General features: G+C 58.1%; 1 protein-coding gene across 2 annotated transcripts; it reads right to left on the bottom strand.

The window, feature by feature from the left end:
• Positions 1 to 1,535: 1,535 nt before the first annotated feature.
• URM1 (ubiquitin related modifier 1) lies at positions 1,536 to 20,368 on the bottom strand. 2 transcript variants are annotated; one of them, XM_002722969.5, is made up of 5 exons: positions 20,230 to 20,361; positions 15,273 to 15,343; positions 5,415 to 5,496; positions 2,896 to 2,944; positions 1,536 to 2,601 (listed from the first exon to the last, which is right to left on the bottom strand). In XM_002722969.5, exons 1-5 carry the CDS (start codon positions 20,262 to 20,264, stop codon positions 2,533 to 2,535), a joined length of 306 nt encoding a protein of 101 aa, XP_002723015.1. In that variant the 5' UTR covers positions 20,265 to 20,361; the 3' UTR covers positions 1,536 to 2,532. The 2 variants fall into 2 exon arrangements, with proteins under 2 accessions (XP_002723015.1, XP_051694445.1); XM_051838485.2 differs by lacking the exons at positions 1,536 to 2,601; positions 2,896 to 2,944 and adding an exon at positions 4,814 to 5,054 and having other exon boundaries at positions 20,230 to 20,368.
• Between the last annotated feature and the right edge of the window lie 2,897 nt (positions 20,369 to 23,265).

The raw sequence follows: 23,265 nt of genomic DNA, 5'->3' as shown, positions 1-23,265 counted from the left end.
CGCTTCAGGTTTTCCCCCCTTTCAAATTTTGGCCGGAACGAACCCGAATGTGGTCCAGGGAGCCCGCCCTCGGCCCCAGCAGCAGGAAGCCAGGAGTGAAAGAAGATGACGCCGGCGGGATGTACTCTCCCTAACTCGTTTTGAATTTGTCCTAATCCACCCCCGACCAATTCCCAACAACAACAAAAATCTCTAAACCAACCTCTAAATCCCGAACAAACCATCTACCCCTCCCGCCAGCCCCTCCGGGCGGGCGCATGGGCTGAGCCTCCTCCAACCGCTGCAGTCGGAGAAGCTTGGGAATGCTGCGCTCCTGCCACGCCTGGGCTTTGGAAGTAGAACCTGGACAAATGAATCCTTTTCATTAAAGAAAAATCATCGGAGATGGTGGGGTTTATTTATTCATTTATTTCCTCAAAAGTGAGGGTCAGGAGTTGCTTGGGCGGGGGACAATTGGGAGTTGCTGGGGCTGAGACACATCTCTGACCCCGTTCTGGCTCTGGGCTGAAAATGACCCAAAATAGCATGGAGTGCCTTGGCCCTGGCCAATTTCCATCCTGGTGCTCCCATCTCCACCCTGTGGAGGGCAGGTTTCTCCCAGCAGGTACTCCTGCTCCACATGTCATCATTAACTGGGATGTAGTGGGGGCAGCAATACCCTGCACCCATCACTCTGACCCGTGTAGGCAGAAGAAGGAGTCCTAGAACCCAGCCTTCAGGATCTGGAATCCTGGCTGGGCCACTGGGCCACTCCTGTAGCTCAGGGGACTGGAGGCCGGGAGGTATCTCCAGGTTACGAGAACCAAGATAGCCCGACCCTCTGAAAGTGAGGCTCTAGGGGTCATTTCCAGTCCCTAACATGGAGACCTTGACCTCAGCACTGAGGGTTGGTCACAAGCCTCTCTGGACAGCTCTGGGAGCCTAACTGGCCTTAATTTGCACCCAGACCAGTTCCTACCCCTAAGCCCAACGTGGCTGCTCCCACTCATACACATGCCCAGAAAGCCTCCACCCACAGCAGGGCTGGAGAAACGCCCACAAGCCAGGGTATCATCTAGATGCTGAGAGAATGAGGTACCCCCTCAGCCCACCCCAAAACCTGTCAGAACAACCATTTGGCCCTTTCACGCCGCAGAGTGAGAAATTCTCAAACTGCTGGCAGTGTTCTGGGTGGGATGACGCCAGCACTCTCATTCTTTCTGGGGTCTCTCATTCTTTCTGGGGTCTGGCACACAAAGCTCCTCTCCAGTCAGGGGAAGGCAGAGGGTTCACAGCACTGTCTAGGCCACCCCCATCCTGGGCCATGGGGCCGTGGCTGCAGCTGGTGGGACAAAGCCTGTTCTTGCACAGATGGGTGGGGATGAATCCTGGGCCCCAGGCTGGTCAGCACACACAGCCCTGCCACCTCCTCCTCCAGACGGTCTTACCAGATCACCCCTTCTCAGACAGTCTGAATTCGACTCCCTCGTCCCCTCCTGGGTGAAGGGAAGCTGAGAGAGCCCTGAAGACAGAAACTGAACACAAGACCAGGGCTGGGGGGTAGTGGGTGGCCCAAGCAAGGCTAGTCTTTTATTTGCCCAAGGGCAGCTGTGAGCACTGAGGCTCCAAGACCTCCAGAAGGGATGGCGGGAGGAAGGGCAAAACACTGCCTACCAGGTGCTGCCTGCTCCCCTCAGGAGGGGAGAGGGGAGATAAGGTCTGTGCCATCAAGCATCTCCCAGTGTTCAGATGCTACAAGTATCAGCTGTTAAAAAGGAAGCTGAGGCACATGGCACTCTCCCCAGTCCAGCCCCTGCCTGTCAGGCCAAGGTTAGGCTCCCTCCCCCTTTCCAGCCCAGTAGAATGAGCTGTAGGGAGCCTGGGGAGAGTCTCAGGAGCCCATCTGGTGGCCTATGTGTAGGGGGGAGGCCAGCCAGGGTCAAGGGCTGGCTGGGGGTGGGGGGAGCAGGAGGAGGGATCTGCCTGGGAGAGCAGCTGCTGGGTGGGGGGGAGGGGTTAGCACTGAATAGGGGACCCCAGCTGGGGTTCCATAATGACACCAGTGGGGAACAGGCAGAGTCCTCGGCTGTCCAGATGGGGAAACTGAGGCGGAGACTCCTCCAATCTTTGAGAAGGGAGGGGCCTCCCATCAGCCGTCCAGGTCCATTCATCTTCCCCAGGAAGCCACTGCGGCCCAGGAGCTGGAGCGCCTTGGCAGCTGAACTCCGTGTGTACGAGACAGGAATGGAAGGCAGCCGGTCACCTGGCTGTGGGGGCTGTTTTACTTCTGACACACCAGAGAGACACCTCCCCCACCTCAGCTGCCGGAGGGAGTGCTCAGCTCGGGCGCCTGTCTGCCCTTCCCCGCTCACGTGCCTGGGAAAGGCTCATTTTTAGCACCTGGCCTCTTTTCCCTGCCTGGAGGGAGTCTGGGGGATAGGGCAGGGAAGAAGGCAGCCAAGGGTGACAGGGAGACCTGGAAGCAGGGCCCAAGGGGATGTCTGCTTGTTCCCTCCCTGCCCCCCGGGGCTGCCCAGGCTCAGAGAGGGGTCCTCAGCCGCCATGCAGCGTGGAGATGAAGAGGATGTTGTCCTGGTCCTGCAGCTGGTAGTCCAGCTCACCCTGGGGCAGGAGAGAGAGGGGCAGGAGACCATCACGACATGTTCCGTGTCTCCCCAGATGTTGGCAGAGGACAAGGAAGGCTGGCTACTCCCCCCATCAACTTGCAAATCCCAGGGTGGAGGAGCTACAGATCCCCTTCTCCCTTTGGGTGTGAGACTTGAGTAGCCTTCGTCTGGGGACCAGAGTGAGCCAGAGGATTATCCAGCCACACTCTCTGCCTGAGGGGTGACCTGACACTTTCCTGCTGAAGCAGCAAGGGCAGGGCCTGGGGGGGAAGGTCCCCGACATACTGACCAGCAGCTCCCAGTCGGCGTCGTTAACCAGCACCAGAATTCCTGGCCGCCTGGAGGAAAGACGGCAGTGAGTAGCGGGGGGGAGGCAGCAGGGTGTGGTAGCAGCTCCCCCCCACCCACTCTGGTGAGCATCACTCAGGAGGGGTCAGCATTTAGCACAATGGTTGACACTGCTTGGGAGACCCCCCCATCCCATTTAGAGTGTGTGGGTTCAACTCCCAGTGCCCACCCTGGGAGGCAGCCGATGACCACACAGGTGAGCAGGATGGAGCTCCTGACTCCTGGCTTTGGCCTAGCCCAGTCTCAACTGTTGTGCACCCTTGGGAGTGAACCAGCGGAGAGGAGATCTCTGACTCTCTGCCTTTCAAGATAATTAAACAAAAAGGTCTTGCAGGAAGTGGGTGCAAATGCCAGCACCCCCCCCCCCCCCAACCTCAGGCAAGTCATTTTGTTCCACTGAACATCCATCTCCCCAGCTGAGAACAAGGTTAAGTTACAGCGGCTGGCCCCCAGGTCTGCCACAGGAAGAACTGACAGGAGATGGATGAAGGATGGGCCTGTCACGCTGTCACGGATCCAGCAGTACTTTTCCAGGTCTAATCCTCCTCTCCTGTGCCCTGGAAGGAAGCACACTTGGGCTTCCAGGCCTCCCACACGCCCGTCCTGGACAGGAGGCTGTCTCGGCTTTCTAGGGTCAGGGGAGGTTGCCAGTAGGACTGTGCACGGGAATCCTAACAGCAGTCCCACCCGACCAGGCAAGGAACGCCAACATCTGGACAGCTCCAACTGCCGCCTCCTGGTGGTGACCCCGGAAACACCGCTGCCCTTGGGGACGCCCTCCACAACTGCTGCTGAATGACCTGGACCAGGGGTGGTGGTGACTTGTGCTTCGAGGCACTTAAACAAGCCTCACATGGTGCTGCCCATGTCTTTGGCATGGGAGGTTGGCCTGGATTAAAGTAAAGTGACTGGGGCCGGCTCTGTGGTGTAGCAGGTTAAGCCTCCACCTGCGCCACCAGCATCCCATATGGGTGTGGGTTCGGGTCCCAGATGCTGCACTTCCAATCTAGCTCCCTGCTAATGGCCTAGGAAAGCAGTGGAAGATGGCCCAAGTGCTTGGGCTCTAGCACCCATGCGGAAGACCTGGAAGAAGCTCCTGGTTCCTGGCTTTGGACTGGCCCAGCTCTGGCCATTGTGGACATTTGGGGAGTGAGCCAGCAAATGGAAGACTTTTCTCTCTGTCTTTCCCTCCCTCTGTCTATAACTCTGTTTCTCACATAAAAATAAATAAATCTTGGGGCTGGCGCTGTGGCACAGTGGGTTAATCCTTTGCCTGTGGTGCCAGCATCCCATATGTGCACTGTTTCGAGTCCCAGCTGCTCCACTTCCGATCCAGCTCTCTGCTATGACCTGGGAAAGCAGTAGAAGATGGCCCATGTATTTGGGCCCCTGCACCCGCGTGGGAGACCTGGAAGAAGCTCCTGGCTCCTGGCTCTGGATCGGCCTGGCTCGAGACATTGCAGCCATTTGGGGAGTGAACCAGCGGAAGGAAGACTTTTCTCTCTGTCTCTCACTCTCTGTCTGTAATTCTACCTCTCAAATAAATAAATAAAATCTTCATATACACACACACACACACACACACATACATATATATATAAATAAAAAATCTTAAAAAAAAAAGTGACTTCTTGGAACATGGAACTGGTCCTTTGCTAGGAGACGGGTTGAGCCTGGGACAGGCACAGGCTTGGGCCTCTCTAGGGTGTTCTCAGCATTTATATGTGTACCCACACACATGTACATGTCTGCACATGTGACCTGAAATCTTAGACCTGTGCTGTCCCACACAGGACCTACTAATTACATGTGGCTATTTAAATTAGAGTGGAATAAAATGGATTGTTATATTATTCTTATTTTTATATTTAAAAAGCAAGGTTTATTAAAGTCAAAAACCTCCAGCCAGAGCGGCACGGAGCGGGGGCTTCCCAGAGAGGAAAAACCCAAAGGGGCTGGTGGTAGTGGGGAAAACGGGTTATTTAGTTCCTTGGCCACACTAGCCACAATCCAAAGGCTCAACAGCCTCATGTAGCTGGCAGACAGCACGGATGAAGAACATCTGTGTCATCACAGCAAGCTCCCAGGGACAGCGCCGTCCTAGCAGGTGGAAGCACAACAGGGACCTTGGGTAGCCATCTTTCTCTTAGCGCTTTCTATGGAGGAAGAGTAACCCAGGCCCGCAGAAACAAAGTAATTGGCCCAAGGTTCCACAGCAAGTCTGTGGCAACCAGAAAGCCCAGTCTGAGCATTCTGACGAGTGCACCAGGGTCCTCTCCTCCCTAGCAGTCTGGCGTGGCAACCGGAGGACTGGAAATCGGCCCCACGCAGAGTGGACAGCAGCTCTGTCCTGAGGAGTCGGGAGGGCAGAGGGGCAACTAGGACTCAGAGAGGCTGAGACTGAACCTGGGACAGGGCTCAGACATCCCTCCCTCCTTAGGTGGGGTCGGGGGGACTCACACGCTGTCTCCCTGGATGAACAACTCTGGCCGCTCTTTTAGCAAATTCTTCTTGATCCAGACAAGGAGGTTCCGGATGTCCCCTGGAGAAACAGGCAAAGAACACACTGCTGTCAAACAAAAATGCTGGGCGGGCATTTGGCCTAATGGTTAAGATGCTGGCACCCCACATCAGAGTGCTGGGTTCAAGTCTCAGCTCCAGCTCCTGGCAGTGCGTGCCTGGGAGGCAGTGGTGACAGCTCAAATAACTGGATCCCTGCCACCTACGGGGGAGTCCCAGATCTTTTTTTTTTCTTTTAAAATATTTATTTATTTATTTGAAAGGCAGAGTTACAGAGAAGCAGAGGCAGAGAGAGGGGAGTGGGGGCTTCCATCTGATGGTTTACTCTCCAATGGCCATGGCTGCAATGGCTGGAGCCGTGCCGATCCTAAGCCAGGAGCTTCCTCGGGTCTCCCACGTGGGTGGCAGGGGCCTAAGGACTTAGGCCATCTTCCACTACTTTCCCAGGCCACAGCTGGATCGGAAGTGGGGCAGCCAGGACTTGAACTGGCGCCCATACGGAACGCGGGCACTGCAGGTGGCGGCTTTACCCGCTACACCACAGCACCAGCCCTGGAGTCCCAGATCTTGACCTCAGCTTCTACCCAGCTCCAGCCACTGCAGGCATTTGGGGAGTGACCCAGCAGATGGGAGTGAGCTCTCTGTCTGTCTCTCTCAAATAAAAAAAAACAAAGCAAAACCCACAAACAAGGGTTGCCTGGATGTGGGAAAAGCTGGCTCTGCCCTGGTCTGGGCCCCATACTCCCAGCCTTTGACGCCGGCATCCCGTATGGGCACCAGTTCATGTCCTGGCTGCTCCACTTCCAATTCAGCTCCGTGCTAATGGCCTAGGAAAAGCAGCGGAAGATGGCCCAAGTATTTGGGTCCCTGCCACCCATGTGGGAGACCTGGTTGGAATTCCAGGCTCCTGGCTTCAGCTTGGTCCAACCCTGCCCACTGTGGCCATCTGGGGAGTGGAGCAGCAGATGGAAGGTTTTTCTCTCTCTGTAAATACATAAATAAATAAGTCAGAGAGAGAGAGAGAACAAACCCCACAAACCAACCAAATGAGTCCCGGCCATTGAAATCCTTGCCTGGCCCACAGGGAAGTGAACGTGGACTCAGAGGGCCTCTTCTAGAGCAGGCTGTGACGCTCCATGAACCTGTGGATTCCTGAAGTGAGGAAGTGGATGAGGAGAGGCCAGTGCCCTGCCAGTGAGGTCTCTGGAGAAAGCAGCCCTGGCACCACCCAGCAGGTCCTGCGGCAGGGGCCTCAGGGCCGACAGTGAGAGGGGGCTTCAGGGCAGACCCACACCCACAAGTCGTGGAAGATGGTTTGAAACGGCGCTGGCCAGGCTTCTGAGGGGCCCCACAGAGCCCCTGTCATCTTTATCTCTCCAGCCAGTCCCAGACGGAGGACTGGGCTTGCTCTCAGAGGGGTCTGCATGTATTTCCCTTTGTGAGGGAGAAAACAATCGCTGAGCTGATAGCATCAGTTCATTTCCTCTGCAGAGGGAGAGAAGGGAGCTGACAAATCGCTGCTCTGGGCTGCCTGCTTCCAGAGCCCTGGGCCCCCCTGGCCGCGGGAGGCCGACTTGCTTTAGGGTTGGAAGGGCCTCTCCTGCTCGGCTCAACACTGAGATCTGCCTCCTCGGGGTTCTCGGGCGAGTGGAGGCTCGGTGCCACCTGTCCCCAGGGTCACCTCTGCTTTCTTAGGAGCAGGGGCTCGCCACTACCCGCTGCTCTGACCATTCCCCTGAGGCTGTTGGGATCTCCTCTCTCCCCTCGGAAGGAGTGAAGGCTGCAGGTCCTAGAATGACAACTGGTCTCTGAGAAGCCAGGAGGGAGCCACCGTCTTGGGCTGTCCTACCTCAAGTCCAGGCAAGGGAGGGAGTGCCTGGATGTGGGGAAAGCTGGCTCTGCCGCCATCAGGCCCCATACCCCTAGCTCTGGCCTTGGGCAGGGTCTGAAGACTCACTGGACTGCAGGAAGGCTATGCTCTGGGTGGACTGGTCCACTCTGCTCTGGGCCAACGTCCCTGGACTGTACATTAACACAGTACAGGCCAGAGGCAGAGTCCATAGCCTGGACCAGCGGCCTTTCAATCTCAGTCCCTTCTTTTTTTCTTTCTTTCTTTTTTCTTTTCTTTTTTTTTTACAGGCAGAGTGGACAGTGAGAGAGAGACAGAGAGAAAGGTCTTCCTTTGCCGTTGGTTCACCCTCCAATGGCTGCTGCAGCTGGCGCACTGCGGCCAGTGCATCCCGCTGATCTGAAGCCAGGAGCCAGGTGCTTCTCCTGGTCTCCCATGGGGTGCAGGGCCCAAGCACTTGGGCCGTCCTCCACTGCACTCCCGGACCTGGGCCGTCCTCCACTGCACTCCCGGACCTGGGCCATCCTCCACTGCACTCCCGGACCTGGGCCATCCTCCACTGCACTCCCGGGCCATAGCAGAGGGCTGGCCTGGAAGAGGGGCCACCGGGACAGAATCCGGCGCCCCGACCAGGATCCCTTCTTTTAAACAAAGCAGGTCCTGAGCAGGCAGGGGACAGGGAGAATGCTGCCTCCAACCAGCTGCAGTCTGTTTGGACTCCTGGCCGTTCCTCCCTGAGGCCCGGTTTTCAGAGGCTTCCCTTTGGCTCCGAATCCCCTCTGCCTCCATCTTGGCACTGTCTGGTGGGCCGCCAGCCCATACATCTTGTGGCCGCTCGATAGAGCTGCCGGGGTCTGACACATCCATCAGCCAGCCCTGGCAGGCAGGCTGTGCCTGTGTGTGTGGAGGCAGCGAGAGGAACTGGGCAGTGGCTGTCCTCAGGCCCACTGGCGGCACCTCCACAGCCCTGGCTGGCCCGTACAGAACCAGGACTCAGCTGGGGAACAACCCCGGCTCCCTCAAAAGGGACAGTACTTCTGCTCCACTCTGGATAGGCTTGGGGTGGGGGAGGGCCGGTGGTCACCTTGGGGTCATCCACGTGATGGCACCGTCACGGAGTCCCGGGGGGTCTGCTGGGGGATGAGTCTGCCGCCCAGTGCTAGCTCATTTATCATGATGCTCTTATGTGCTGAGGTCACTCCCTCCCTCCTCTGCCTGCCCCTCATCCCAGGCCTGCCCACATTTTTGATAGCCTGTTACCATGGTGATGCTACCACATCACCACCCATATTGTTCCCCCATGCCTGGATCTGGGGGTGGGGAGAGGTGGAACTCAGGGCTCCCTTCACAGGCTACAAGGACCACTTCGCAGGCCTGGCCTGAAACATACCCCCAGGGACATCTTGCTAGGCTTGCTGAGGCCCAGACAATATGCAAATAGGCTCCAAGCCAGATGGTCGGCTTCCAAAGGCGCCCAAGGGAGGAGGAAGGGTTAAGCAGAGTCAGGGGCTGGTGGCTTGGGGATGGCTCTGGAATAGATGGGGGCTGGGGAATGTCACTGTCACCTTTCTGAGGTGTTCTCCGGTCTTCCCACTCTTGCAGAGGGTGGCTGGCCTCTCTCCTGGGATTCCACCCCATTATTCACGAGACAAATATTTACTGACCAACTACTGCGTGCTGGGGCGATGGTGGTGAGAGAGATGGACACAGCCTGCCCTCACGGAGCCACGAGGCCAGCAGTCAGACATACTTATTGAACTGATCGTGATGAACGCTGCCTCCTTTGTCTGGATTCAGGAGAGGTCTTTCTTCGGGCTTGAAGGGAGGGCGGGGGCGGGGCCAGAAGGAAGAGCATATGGGAAGACCTAAGGCAGGATGAAGTGGCAAGTTCAAGGTAGCAGAACAAAGGCAAGAGGCTGGGCTGCGGCTGCTGCGGACTGGGCCACAGCAGGTGGGGCCTGCTCTGGAAGGGGCTTCTTTCTCAAGAACCCCCGTGGTGTGGCCTTTACCAAGGCGCCCTCTGAGCTCCCGCATTTCCCGGCCTCACCAAGCACAGTGAGACTGCTCAAGGGTACGGCATCACCACTGCCATTGCCATGGCCAGAGTGGGTCTGAGGGTCCAGAACCACACACTCAGAACACAACTGTGGGGGGCCAGTGTTGTGGCGTAGCGGGTCAAGTCACGGCCTGCGACGCCGGCATCTCCTATGGGTGGCAATTCAAGTCCCAGCTGCTCCACTTCCGATCCAGCTCCCTGCTATGGCCTGGGAAGGCAGCGGAAGATGGCTCAAGTGCTTGGGCTCTGCACCCACGTGGGAGATTCCGAAAAAGCTCCTGACTTCTGGCTTTGAACCGGACTATCTCTGGCTGTTGTGGCCATTTGAGGAGTGAACCAGAGGATGGAAGATCTCTCTGTAACTCTGCTTTTCAAATAAATAAATAAATCTTAAACAAACAAACAAACAAAATCCACACCACACACCTACGCAGAGGGAGGGCGGTTGGAAGGGAGGAACAGGTTAGGAGCATGGACTCTGGAGTCAGTCTGGCTTTCGGTCTTACTCCAACTTCTAGCTACAAGGCCCTGGGACAGGAATTCTATGAACCTCGGCTTCCCTGTTTATAGATGGGGTGGTGAGGACACCTCATCAGGTTGTGGTGTGGGTGAAATAAGAGGACCCACATAAAGCTCCTGGCACTGTGCCTAGCTTAGTACCAGCAATGAGCCTGGGACCCAAAGGAAGAACTGGTCGCCTCTGCACCCTCTGATGTGCCGGGCACCTCAGCTTTGGAGTGGGGTGTAGTCAACCATTAATCAGGTAGTGCCAAGACCAGCTGGGGTTTTCTGTGGGTTCCAACATCTTCCTATCGGAAGCCAGGAAAGGATGGGAGGAATAGGAGTGGTGAGGGGGTCCCGGACACTGCTCTTCCTTCATTTAAAGTGTTCCAGATTCTTGGCTATTCAGGGTTGGTCAGTGTTCCCAGGACAACCTAGATGGAAGGAATCACATTCCAAAGCTCTGGGTACTGAAGTCCAGACTGTCCGTGGGCACCTGGCACCAGAGGAGGGTGGTGGGTACCCTAAGGCAAAGTTTCCAGCGCAGGAAGCTTGAGACCTGGCCTGCCCATCAGGGGACGAGCAAGGGACAAGAGCTGCTGCTCTGCAGAGGAGTGGCTAAGAGTTCCAATTTTGGAGCCAGAGGGACCCAGACTGTGTGATAGCTGGCCTGTGCAGGAAGTCCCTCCATCTCTCTAAGTCTTGGTGTCATCTATCCTCTGACAAATGAGGAGAACAATCTCTACTCAAAAGGGAGTTCCTAGCATTCAGGCGAATGCTAGCAGCAGGCCCAGCAGAGATGCCACCAGGACATGCTCAGTAGCAGGGTGCTCAGAGCTGTACACCCTGCCAGCACACACTCCCAGAGGCTGCTGCGAGGGGCACCCCGCACGCCAACTCTGACAGCACCTACACGCAGACGTGTCCTCGTCTGCCCCTCTGGTAGGGCCCGCAAGGGTGCGAACCCCAGCTCTGAGGGGCTGAAAGGGAACAATCTCAAAGTCGTCTCTGAATCCTGGCAGTAGCAGCCTCTCTCCAACGCCTCGGGTACAGGTGGTCAACTTCCCTGCAGACAAGCACTTCTCACAAGCCGTAGCCTGCCTTCCTGTCACTCCCACCCACTGGGCCTTGGGTCCACAGGGACCAGGCCAACAAATGAGTCCCCTCTTCCGCACGACAGCCCTTTCAGGCTTGAAGAGACTGACCCTCAAATCTTCTCCTCCACAGGTCAAACTGCTCCAGTCCCCACCAAGCCCACCAGGCTCCAAGACAGGGCTCTTCTGGGAGCCCACCCCAGGCCTCAACTGAAAGGGATAAGAAAGAGCTGGAAGGGGGGAGTAAGAGGGAAGGCGGGTGGAGGGAACATCAGAGGCTCCATTTACAAGTGAATGGGGGTGAGAATGGAGCAGTTTGTGGGCTAAACTGGCCTCAGAAGGAGGTTTACAGATGTGCGAGGGGACGCTCCTCATTGTTTAATTAAGCAGAAAGTGGATCTTTTCAAAAGCAATTTTGCACAGGGACTGGGAGGGGTGGGGGAGAGGAGGGAGGTGGGGAAGGGATCAGCAAACAGGCTCCGAAAGCAGAGAAAGGAACAGCTGGCCCCAGCGAGGCTGTGAAATGCATGCTAAGCAGTTTAAAGTGCCCAGGAGCTCAGCTAGGCTCTGGCCCTCCCTCACAGCCACCCTGGAATGTGAATGAAACAGGAGAAGGGGGCACAACAGTGGGCAGGGAAAGGTGAGGCGGCCGGGGGTTCGGAGTCTGGAGCGGAAGGGGTCCTGAGTCACAAAAGCCAGCTCCTGCAGCCACAGCGCCCAGAGCTGGCAGCTGCCCTGACAGCCCTTCCGTCCAAGGACACGGCCTGTTCCATCAGCACCCCAGCCCCGTCCCCAGCCTCTTCTGGATCAGTGTGACCTGCTGCGTGGAACCCTATGTACTGAGATCAGTTTTCCAAACTGTGGACGTTCAATTGATGACCAGCTCAATAAAGAAGCTCCCACTTTGCACATGGGGGACAAGGAGGCCCAAGGAGATCACTGACTGTAACTGCACAGGGCCGGGGCTTGGCCTGACTCATGCACCCCTTCTCCCAGGCTGGCTGGGTGGAAGTTCTCTCCTGGCTCAGAGATCCATGCGTTCCCTGGTTTGTGCGACCTGTCACAACCCACAACCTTATGGCTGCTATTGTCTCGGCTGGAGTCTGCAAGACCTGTTTGGCCAAGTGGCAGCCGTGGGCTGGGAAGGCTGCCAGATGACAGATCTGGGCACAGGCTTGAAGGGACAGTAAGGCTTTCCCAGCAGCACTGGGGGCCTACACTCCCGGTGGGCTCACATGTGCCAGGATGAGGTGTGGCAGCTGCCAACCAGCTTGGTGGCTACAGCAGTCAAGTCTTGGCTGCTCTACTTCTGATCCAGCTCTCTGCTATGGCCTGGGAAAGCAGTGGAAGATGGTCCAAGTGCTTGGGCCCCTGCACCCACGTGGGAGACCCGGAAGAAGCTCCTGGCTCCTGGCTTCAGATCGGGCAAGCTCCAGCCATTGTGGCAGCCAATTGTGAAATGAACCAGCATATGGTAGACCCCCCCCCCTCCCTCTCCCTCTCCCTCCCTCCCTCTCTCTCTCTGCCTCTCAGTAACTGCGTTTCAAATAAATAAATTAATTTAAAAAATAATATCTGTTGGGGTCACTAATCGAACTGAAGTGGCCTCTGAAGGTACAAGTGGATGAAGGTGTAAAACTTGGCGAATGGACTGGAGGTTGAGGCGTCAGTGACTCCAGGTGCTCCTGGGACAAATCCTGCTGGCTTAGTGCCACACTCCCAGCACTCCGGAGACCCTGAAATCTGGTTCTGAATCCCAGTACTGCCATTTATATAGCTGAGTGACTGAGGGAGAGACCCCTGGCATCTGAGTCTGGGTTTCCAACTTTTTAATTTTTTAAAAAGATTTATTTATTTATTTGAAAGGCAGAGTTACAGAGAGAGAGAGAGAGGGTGAGACAGAGAAAGAGGTCTTCCATCTGCTGGTTTACTCCCCAAATGGCAGCAACTGCCAAAGCTGGGCCAGGCTGAAACCAGGATCCAGGAGCTTCTTCTGAGTCTCCCCCCCGGGTGGCAGGGGCCCAACCACTTCGGCCATCTTTCACTGCTTTTCCCAGACGATAAGCAGGGAGCTAGACTGGAACTGGGGCAGCTGGGACTTAAATGGGTGTCCACAAGAGATGCCGGCGTTGCAGGCAGCAGATAACCTGCTACCCAACACTGGCCCAGTTTGTACTCTATAAGGTGGGACTACTAATAGTAGCTCCCTCCTAGGAACTCAATGATGATCTGCACAACAAACCGAAACTCTGCCTCCCACTCCAGACCTGGCCTGTGCCCCCAGGACCCTGGCCTTCCTTCAGCTCCTCGACCACCCCGAGACATTTTATCCCGAGGCCTTGGCAAGTGCTGTCCACTTGCTTGGGACAGGCCTCCAAGCATCCCTGCTCTCCCTCTGCTATTTCTTACGCTGGTGCCATTCATTCTTCAGGCCTTAGCCTCAATGTCACGGCCTTAAAGAGGCCTTGCCTGACCACCTGTTAGTCCCATTCAAAGCCCCTTTTGTCTTCCTCATGCCAATCATGAGAGTCGTAATGCTCCGCTTATACATTTGTTTACTTGTTTATTTCCTGGCTTCAGTTCCATCACACTGTTAATTCTACTGAGGCAAACCCCCATCTGTTTGCTCATCACTGAACACCAGCAACTAGCACAGCCTTGCACAAAGGAGGCGCTCAAAAACCACTTGCCAAGTGCATGAAAGAAGAAACCACTACTGCACTTGCACTCGCTGAGTGTGCAGTCAGTGAACGAGGGAGAAGGGGCAGGAATTACGACACTGTGCAGGATATCACGCCTAGCAAATTGAAGGGAAACAAACTGTGATATTTCAATAGACTTCCAGGTGAGGTCTGCGAGGCTGAATCTTTGAGAGCCTTCTTCCAAGAGCCCCTTGCTCCCTCCCAAGGTTGCCAAGGCTGCTTGGCCATCTGTCAAGCTAAGAAACAGTCACCTTTACCGCCCCTGGGGCTTCCCCCACCCCACAGGGACACGCAATCCATCAGCATGCATGTCTGCCCCTGAAGGTGGGCAGTGTCCTGCTCCCCAGCCCTGCACGTGGCACACACACCCAAGGGAGGGCTGGAGGCAGCCACGGCAGCCAGTGAATCTGGGCAGCCGCGCGTGCTTGATTCTTGGCACACGTGCGTCCAGCTGCAAACTTCTGTTGAATCTCCCTTGACCACCTCCTACCGCTCACCTCCCCTGCTCCTCAGCCACAGGTGGACACTGGGCTCCCATCCCTGACCCTTCTGCTCTTGCTGGACGCCACTGCAAGGGCTGCACAAGGCCTCAACAGCTGCCACGTGCAGCCCCTGTCTTGAGGCTGTACCAGCTCCCCCTGGACCGCAGCAGGTGAACCCATCACACCTCCCACCTGGAACACAAGGACCGGCTCCTGCTCCCAGCTGTCTCCCCACTGACTAGCACACGGCCTGCCACACAGCAAGGCCTCAGAATATAACTGCTCAGGAAAGATGAACAAGTATTTGTATGAACCAGTGGGGGAAAATCCATTTCCCTAAGTTCGCCTCCCTCCTCCATTTTGGCCGATGCCTTTCCCCTAATCTAAATCCTCCGAACATGAGGTGAGCCCGGGAGTGCGTTCCCCTCTCAGGGAAGGCCACCACCTGCAGGAGAACCTCTCTGCTGTGACAGAGACGCCGATAACAGAGGCGCACGTCTACCTCGTCTCTCCCTCTCAGCGAGTCGGAGAGGTGGGATTACGACGTGGCGGCAGCCCGGCCGAGAACACCAAGGGTCGGAAAGGTGAGGACACAGCCTGAAGCCGTAAGGGGATTCCGCCTCGTCTGGAGGGCAGGCGTCTGGCGCAGCATTAGGAAGGAGGCCACTCGGGCGCCCACATTTCACCCCGAGGTAGCCGGGTCTGGGGCCCACCTGGCTCCCGCTGCAGCCTCCTAGGAAGGCGGCAGTGACGGCTCAGGTGCTCGAGTCCCCGCCACCCAGCTTGAGTTCCAGGCTCCCACGCGGCCCGCCTTGGCTACTGTGGACATCTGGGAGATCTCTGGCTATCTCTGTCCCTTCCTCTTTTTCAAAAAATTAAAAACCAAGTAAGCAAACAGAAACACCTCTTGTCTGAGTAAGACACACACACCCCCCCCCCCCGCCCCATGGAAGGATGAGATAGTTCTAAGTTGCACCACTTCCTTCTACGAAGCTGGCTGACTGGAGGTGGCCGCGCAGAGCAACCTGACGTCTTCTCTTCCTCCCTCCCCTTGGCCAGGGAACCGCGACCCATCCCCACCGGAACGGGGCTGAGGCTCAAAGGCAGTACTCACAGGGCTCCTCCTGTCCAGGCAAGGTCACCTGATGCTTCTTGACGCCGTCAAACAGGAGCTCTGCGCCGCCCCTGCAAAGGAGGGCAGAGAGAAAGGTGAGCTCCTGCAAACAGCGGGGCAGCCGTAGACGGGAAACTCAAGTAGGCTGGCAGCAGAAGCCCAGGGGATGCAGAGACCAAGGTTCAGGACCACCTGGTGTGCCGGCGTACTGGGGTACAGGGTGTGACTTCCTCATGGGGCAGAGCAGGCTGCAATAAGCGGACACCCACGTGCAGACTGCCTTCCCGAGGGGCAGGGCAGACTTGGGAGCCGCTGGCTGCAGGGTGGGGACCCTGGGCGTGCGGGCCCATCTTCCCTCTCAAACGTGTCGAGAAGCCCTTGTGAGGCACTCTGGAGACCCCGTGCATATCAGGGTTTCCTCTGGCCAGGCGAGGGTTTGAAATGCCCTGTCCATGCCACCTGCCACTGGCCTGGGGGCACACTGCAGCGCAGGCAGCCAAGCGTGCCCTGGGCTCGGCATGGAGTGTGGACAACTGCTCTCGTTACCTCACCCGCAGAAGATGCTCCGCACCTCCTCTCGTCCTCAGGCTCCTCAGAGGAGGGAGGGAGGCAGACAGAATCAACTCTTTTTTTTTTTTTTTAAAGAAATATTTATTTCTTTGAGAGGCGGGGTTACAGATAGAGAGGGAGAGGCAGAGAGAGGTTCTCCACGTGCTGGATTACTTCCCAAATGCCACAACGGTTGGGGTTGGGCTGATCTGAAGCCAGGAGTCAGGAGCTTCTTCCGGACTGCCCACGTGGGCGCAGGAGCCCAAGCGTTTGGGCCATCCTCTGCTGCTTTCCAAGGCCACAGCAGAGAGCTGGATCAGAAGAGGAGCAGCCGGGACACGAACCGGTGCCCATATGGGATGCTGGCACTGCAGGAGGAGGATTAACCTACTGTGTCACAGCGCGGGCCCCAGTATCAACTGCTTTTGACTGAGTAGACTGGGGCCTAGAGAAGTTAAGTGACTTGTCCAAAGTCAGACAGGCAGTGGCTGAACTAGGATTTTCATTTAACTGGTTCTGCTTCAGCCCCCAACGCCTGGGCACAACGCAGAGGACTCCTCATGGGTCAGAAAGCCCCTTGAGGGCAGTCTGGTTCATTTCTGTGCACCAGCACCTGGCCAAGGGAAGGGCGGGCCGGCAGACATGTTTGCAGCCACGGCCAGAAGCCAGGGCTTCCGGTGTGGGCACCTGGGCCCTTTCGGTGGCCCGCACGGTGGCTTCCTCTGTGTCCTGATTCCCCTCTCAGCCCTCACACGGGTCTGTAACTGAGAAGGCCTCAATAGGCTCCTGTGGTGGACACGCTGCTCCCATCCCACCACCCTTCCCCAATTTCAGGGAACAGAGATGGCCTGAGACAGCTCCCTGGGAGGCAAAGGCAAGGCAAGCATTGTCACGGGGAAACATGGGGCGACTGTCATCCAAACAAGGTCACACTTTGTTGGCGCAGGAGCGTGGAGGGGCGAGGAGGCCCATCTGTGGCCGCGCACAGGGCCATCTCAGCTGCAGGCCCGCACAGAGCCTCCATTTATCCTCTTCCAACAGCCTAGTTTTCTCCGGGGTGGGGGCTGGCGCATGCGGCAGCTGGGCTGGGGGAGGGTGACCGGCGAGGGGCGCAGGAGTTGGGAGTCAGAGAAGAGGGGTGGGAACTGGAGACACTGGGATCCAGGCAAACAACCAACGGAGGCCAAACCTGGTGGTGCCAGGCTCGGAGGCCGAGCCTGTTTTTCCCTTGGCAAGCAGATGACAGGAGAACCAGTCTGGTTCAGAGAGTGACCCATCACCGCTAGTTTCCCAGACTCCTCCGGGAGGGGACAGCTATCTGCTAACACCACATCTGGAGTGGGGGAAGGTACACGCCCAGCCTCCACAGTCATTCAGGGACGCAAACAGGTGGCCCCAAGAGACCCAAGGCCAGACCCTCTGCAGGAAGTCAGTCTTGGAGGGATGTGCTAGTCAGAGGCAACTAAGAGAATCCAGCTTCCTTCACACAGTCCTTGGTGGGCGTGTTTGCTGAGTCCTGTGACAGGTGCACCCTCCAAACTGCCTTTGCTCTCTAGTTTGTCCTCACCCTGTAATACCACGTATACCAGTGTATTTGTTTACTCCCACCCCTCCCCCACAGTCCCTTCCCAGCCATCCTCCTGCTAGGATGCGTTGCCTAAAGGAGGGCTAAAGCAGGTACTCAACAAACGTTTGTGGAATGAACAGAAACACCCGTCTCTCCCACTTCTTCTCAGACCTCAGTGGCAATCCTTCCCTCTGCCAGTGTCTCCACAACTCAAGGAGGCAAACGGATGGGACAGGGATAGTTTCACATCTCAGCTTCTGCAGCCTGGGCTGCAGGGACCCACAACACACAGGCGCTGCATACGCTGAGTCCCGGGCAACCTGAGAAGACCTTCTGTTGGGGCCAGTCCAGAGGGCCAAAGGGCGGGGGAAATGGGTACTGGCGAGGGGGGGGGGGGAGTGTGGGAGACCTGGAAGCCCTACACCTCTGAGGAGCTGACCTGCTGGCACCTGCCAGTGGGCTGGAAGCAAGGTCCTAACCCAGACGCTTCCAGATCAGGGCGGGGGGGGGGGGGGCAGGGACACGGGACGACGACGGGCATGGCCACTTAGTAAGCCTGAAGGGCGAGGCACGGCACAGACGGAAGACAGGTCAGAGAGGGGGCCTGGGCCTGCCACGCACCCTGGGCAGTCTCGCCTCCCCGACAGCCGCACTCCCACAGTACCCTGTGTGTGGGTGGGGAGATGCTGTCCCGGCTTGCTGGGCTCACTACTGCTCTTGGGAGTAAGAGGCTGAGATGAGAGGTGGCCTGGCCAGAAAAGGGGCAATCACACCGGCGTGCCAGCTGCAAGGGCCAGGGCTGTGTCCTCCTCGCAGGACTTCCCCACCACTGCCAGCGCAGCACCCGGCAGACAGGAATCATGCTGAAGAGCAAAACCGTGGCTAACTCAGTGAGAGGAAGGCAAGCCGGCTGGAAGCAAACCTGGCACTGGCAGCCTGCTCTCTGCCTTTCCGCTCCAGGGAGGCCCTGCCAAGGCAGCAGGCGGCCTCCTAGAACTCCAGTCTTTGAGGGGCAGAGCTGGGCCAAGGGTCAGCAGGGCGCAATAGTCAGGAGGCCAGGCCCACACAGTGCAGCTGAATCCAAGCGGCCAGACAACGTCGCCAATTAAAATGCACTCACCATTCACGCGCCTGTGCCCTTCCAAGGCACGGGAACGCTGAACACTGCAGGGAGGGACAGAGTTCCATTTATCTCTGTGTCCTCGGCGTCTGGCTCACTGCCTGGCACATGGTAGGCGCTCAGTAAGTGACTGGTGAATGAACTGCCCAGTGAAGGGAAACATGAGAACCAGGGGCAGCCAATGGGAGGAAAGGCATTTGGGCAGAGCGACTCCCGTTCCAGACTTCTCCTTTCACACAGCCTTCGGTTTGTTTATCTCCACGTACACACACGTTTAGTCTGCCTCTCCACTGACTCCAGAAAGTGCACACCCTTCAGGGTTTTGGTTTATTTATCTTCTTGCTAAGCTTTGCAGTTTGTCTTAGTTTTCAAACCATGTGATGCAGCTGGTGTCGTGGTACAGCAGGATAAGCTGCTGCCTGCAAACCTGGTAGCCACGTGGGTGCTGGTTCGAGTCCCGGCTGCTCTACTTCCGATCCAGCTCCCTGCTAGTGTGTCTGGGAAAGCAGCGAAGATGGCCCCACTGCTTGGGCCCCTGCACCCACATGGAAGACCTGGATGCAGCTCCTGGCTCGGCCTGGCCTAACTGGCTGTTGCAGCCATTTGGGAAGTGAATCAGCAGATGGAAGATCTCTGTCTATCCCTCTCTCTCTATAACTCTGCCTTTCAAGCAGCAAATAAATTAATTAAAAATAGATTAATTAAAAATAAAATAATAAATTAATTAAAAAGAAAAGAAAGAAACCCTATGACAGGGAGCCGATGCTGTGGCGTAGCAAGTAAAGGCACCGCCTGCAGGGCCGGCATCCCCATATGGGCACCGGTTCAAGTCCTGGCTGCTCTACTTCCCATCCAGCTCTCTGCTATGGCCTGGGAAAGCAGTAGAAGATGGCCCAAGTCCTTGGGCCCCTGCACCCGCGTGGGAGACCTGGAAGAAGCTCCTGGTTCCTGGCTCCGGACTGGCACAGCTCCGGCCGTTGCAGCCATCTGGGGAGTGAACCAGCGGATGGAAGACCTCTCTCTCTCTCAATCTGCCTCTCCTCTCTGTGTAACTGACTTTCCAATAAATAAGTAAATCTTAAAACAAACAAACAAACAAACAAACAGGAAACCATATGACCACCTTTCAGAGTGCGGTAAGGCGAGGCTGCGCCTCGAGGCCTGCTCCTTCGCTGGTCCCCGTCCCTGCACCTGTCAGCTCGTGCATACTGTGTCAGCCCTGTCTTCACCCCCGTCAAGACCTGCAGAAGGCACTCGACGAGTTTACCTCTGGGATGAAAGCCACTGAGTACTGGTAAAACCCCTAGAGACTGACCACATATCCCACGGGGCACAAAGCACGAGACGCGTGAGCGGAAACTGCGGCGGGAAGAAACCAGGGAGCGGAGGACCAGGCTAGGAACTCAGACGCCAGCCAGATGGGCCCGGTTCGAAACGCGAGGGTCAAGAAGCAACCCGCGGCGCCACGAGCCCGCAGGCCTCAGAACACCGAGGAGTACGCGGGGCGCACCTCCCTGCCCGCGTGTGCGCCGCTATTCTCGGACATACGGCCTCGTCGCCAAGGGAGACCGAGCCTCTGCGACTGAGGCCAGCGGCGCAGATCCCAGCAGGCGCCAGGGGCCTCGGCGACTCGGCCGTGTCAGACCCCAAGGCAAAGGGAGGTGAGTCCCGGGCCCGACAGCTTCAACCCTTCCCTGCGGCGCCCCAACTCCGTGACTCACCCGAACTCCACCTCCACTGACAAGGGCGCTGCCATGTTGAGGAAGCCGAGCTCGTAGGAAACGCCCCTCCACTTCCGGAGCGCCCGCTCACTTCCGCCCGCCTTGCCGAGTCGTAGGCGGAAGAGGCGGTGCCCTGGGACTCCACTCTCCCTAGCTATTGGAGGACGGGATGGAGGGGGCGGGGCGACAGGGGTAGGTCACCGGGTGCTGGGGGAGTTTGGGGGTTAGTGTCCCTCGGCGCGTTAGGGCTCGGGCTCAGAGACCCGGGGTGGAAAGCGGCTTGTACGACGCCACGACTAGGCGGGGGAGAGCCTCCGACATCTTTGCGACGCGACTCTGAGCTACTTTACTATCTGGTGTTAGTTACAAATCTCTTCGGTCAGTGTATCGCTGGGCGGGCCCGTCCACTCGTGTGACTGGAATTGTAAGTGACCCCCAACTCGGGCCCGGAGGTCGCTCTCCTGAGCCATCGGCTCCCTGTCTGCGGCGTTGCCACGCCGATCCGGGTGTGCTGACCGCACCTCCGTGCGCCCGGCTCTGTGGAAGCGGGGGTGCCGGGCAAGGGCGCGGGCCGGCGGCGAAGACGCCCTGTCGCTTAATAAACGTAGTCACACCCACGCTAGGCCGCCTAGAGCCGCAGACCGGGAGCCGTGGTGACCTGGAGAAGGAGGCGCTTCAAAGAGAAGGCCGCCCCGAGTCACAAGGTGGATGTGAGGCGAGAGGAGCGCCCGGGAGCGCCCCAGGGAGGGCAGGGGGCGCTGGGGCACCAGGAGAGGGCGGCCGGAAGCCGGGTAAGGGACGAGACTGGAAAGTGGCCAGGGGCCGGGCAAGTGAGCCTCTCGGCCTGTGGCAGCGGTGGGAGGACCGGCGTTATCAGACCTCCCTGCACTGGGTCGCCGGCGGCAGGCTCTGCGGGGCCGCGCACTAAGCCAGCGTCCCATCTGCGTGCCGGCTGCTCCACTTCCGGTCCCGCTCCTTGCTAACGCACCCGGGAAGCCGCACACAGCGGGTCAAGGGCTTGCGTCCTTGCTCTCTTCTGGTCGCAGTATGCAGAGTGGGAGAGGAGGAGGGGAGATGGACACACTGGAGCCTCTTGCAAAAGCCCACCGCAAAAATGGGGCGAGGTGAAGTGGACGCCCTGAGCCTCCAAACAGCAACACTTCCAAAATGGAACTCGGCACTGGTGGAGGATGGTGGTGTGGCCTGGTGGTTAGCGCCACCTTCACATCCAGGTGCCACCACTTCCGGCAGAGAGAGAGACAGAGAGAGATTTCCCCATCACCGGTTCACGCTCCAAATGCCCCCAGAGGCCAGGGCTCCGCCAGGCCAAGGCCAGGAACCCAGTCTGGGTCTCCCGCGTGGGCGTGCCTCCCGCGGTGCACATCAACAGCGGAGCCGGGACTCGAACCTCAGCAATCTGGCAGGGGATGCGGGAGTCCCAAGTGGCATCTTAACCACTCCGCAAACGCCCAGTCCCCCAGCTGTGTAAGATGGGGGTGCCACAGCCCCGCCTCACATGGTTGTAGTGACAACAGTTCCTCTGTGTCCCCCGTCTCGGGGTACCGAAACACCAGGCGGGAGGCTGTTCTCGCTGATCTCCCTCCCACACCTGCTCACCAAGTTTAGGTGTCCCTCGTCATCTGATTTTGCAGCCCCGAGTCCTGCCTCGCCTTCCTGCCTGCCTCCCCCTCCCTTCCTTTGGCCCTGGCTTCACTGTGCAGCCCCTTGGACACACTGCTCCAGGGCACTGCTCAGACACAGGGGACAGCCCTGGTCCTCGGAGGCGTCCTTGGTAAATGCAGAGGCCCCACGTCACCGTGCTGTGTACGTCGGCCACTTTCCCCAACTCTAGGGCCAGTCTGGGACCAAATGGCCCCGTCTGATTCCTCCGGGGGCTCTTAGTCGAGCAGTGAGACGTCTACACACTGCAGGGTCTGAGTGCTCACTGAGTGAACCAGCCAACGAGGGCTTTTGCATCCCTGCCCAAGGCCGTTTCTTGGCTTCCCTCCACCAGCAACACCTGCAGAGCATCCTGGGCCCTTCCAGCCTCCGGTCCCCCGGCCCCGGGAACTGCTGCCTCCCGGGGCTGGCCCAGAGCGCCGGGAAGTGGAGGAGCTTCACCCGTTCCACACTCGCCAGCACTGCTGATGCTGGGGACACCGAGGTGCACAACCCACGGACAGACTGCGAGTGTGCCCTGTGCTATGGAGGGGGAGCCGGGGCTGCAGCCCAACTGCCCATTCACTCACGGACTACTGAATGCCCACTTTGTGCCTGCTGGGTGCTTTACAGCCATTCCCTCATTCCTCTCGGGCTAGCAATTAACCCCATTTCTCAGATGAGAAAACTGAGGCTCCAAATGGGTGGCTTGTCCAAGGACCCCTACGCGTCACACCTCAACCCCTGCTTTTAGAGCCCTCAGGACCCTCCCTGCCTCCCCTGGGACTAGGCTCAACCCAATGCCTTCCCCTCAGACCCACTCCTAACGGGCCTGGGCCCCTCATCCTCTCCAGCAGGCTGGCCAGCCCGCGTGCAGCCCTCCGCTTCTCCGAAGCTCCTCGGGAGACAATGGCGCGGCCGGTGGGGGAGGCGAGGGCGCGGGTGCCCCCTGCCCGCTGCCCTTTGTCTTCCCGCCTGCGCCCCTCGCGCGCCCCGGGAGGCTGGGAGGCGCCTCTCGCAGGCTTCCTCCCCCCTTTCTTGTGCTAATCGGGTGTCAAGCTGAGATCAGTGAGAAAGAAATCCGCCCTGGCTCGGGTTAAACTGCCGCCACACGGGAGGGCTGAGCGCAGAATATCATTAGGCGGGAGGAAGCAGCCCCCTCCTCACGGGAGGGGCCGGCCCGGCATTCAGGCCCCTTTGAAAGTCACTGGTTTGCTCCTCCGCCGGCCGCCGCCTCCCCGGGCCCCTCGAGGTATTTAACCTTCTTCCCAGGGACTGAAAGTGATACAGCATGCCGCGGCCCAGGCAGCCACTTGCCTGTCCCGGGCGGCTGGCCCCTTCCAGTCTCCCTGGGCGTGGCCGGCGGGTTGCAGCCGG

The sequence above is a fragment of the Oryctolagus cuniculus genome, chromosome 1 (genome assembly GCF_964237555.1).
Source record: "Oryctolagus cuniculus chromosome 1, mOryCun1.1, whole genome shotgun sequence".
NCBI lineage: Eukaryota > Metazoa > Chordata > Mammalia > Lagomorpha > Leporidae > Oryctolagus > Oryctolagus cuniculus.
This window is presented reverse-complemented; position numbering and strand designations above follow the sequence as displayed.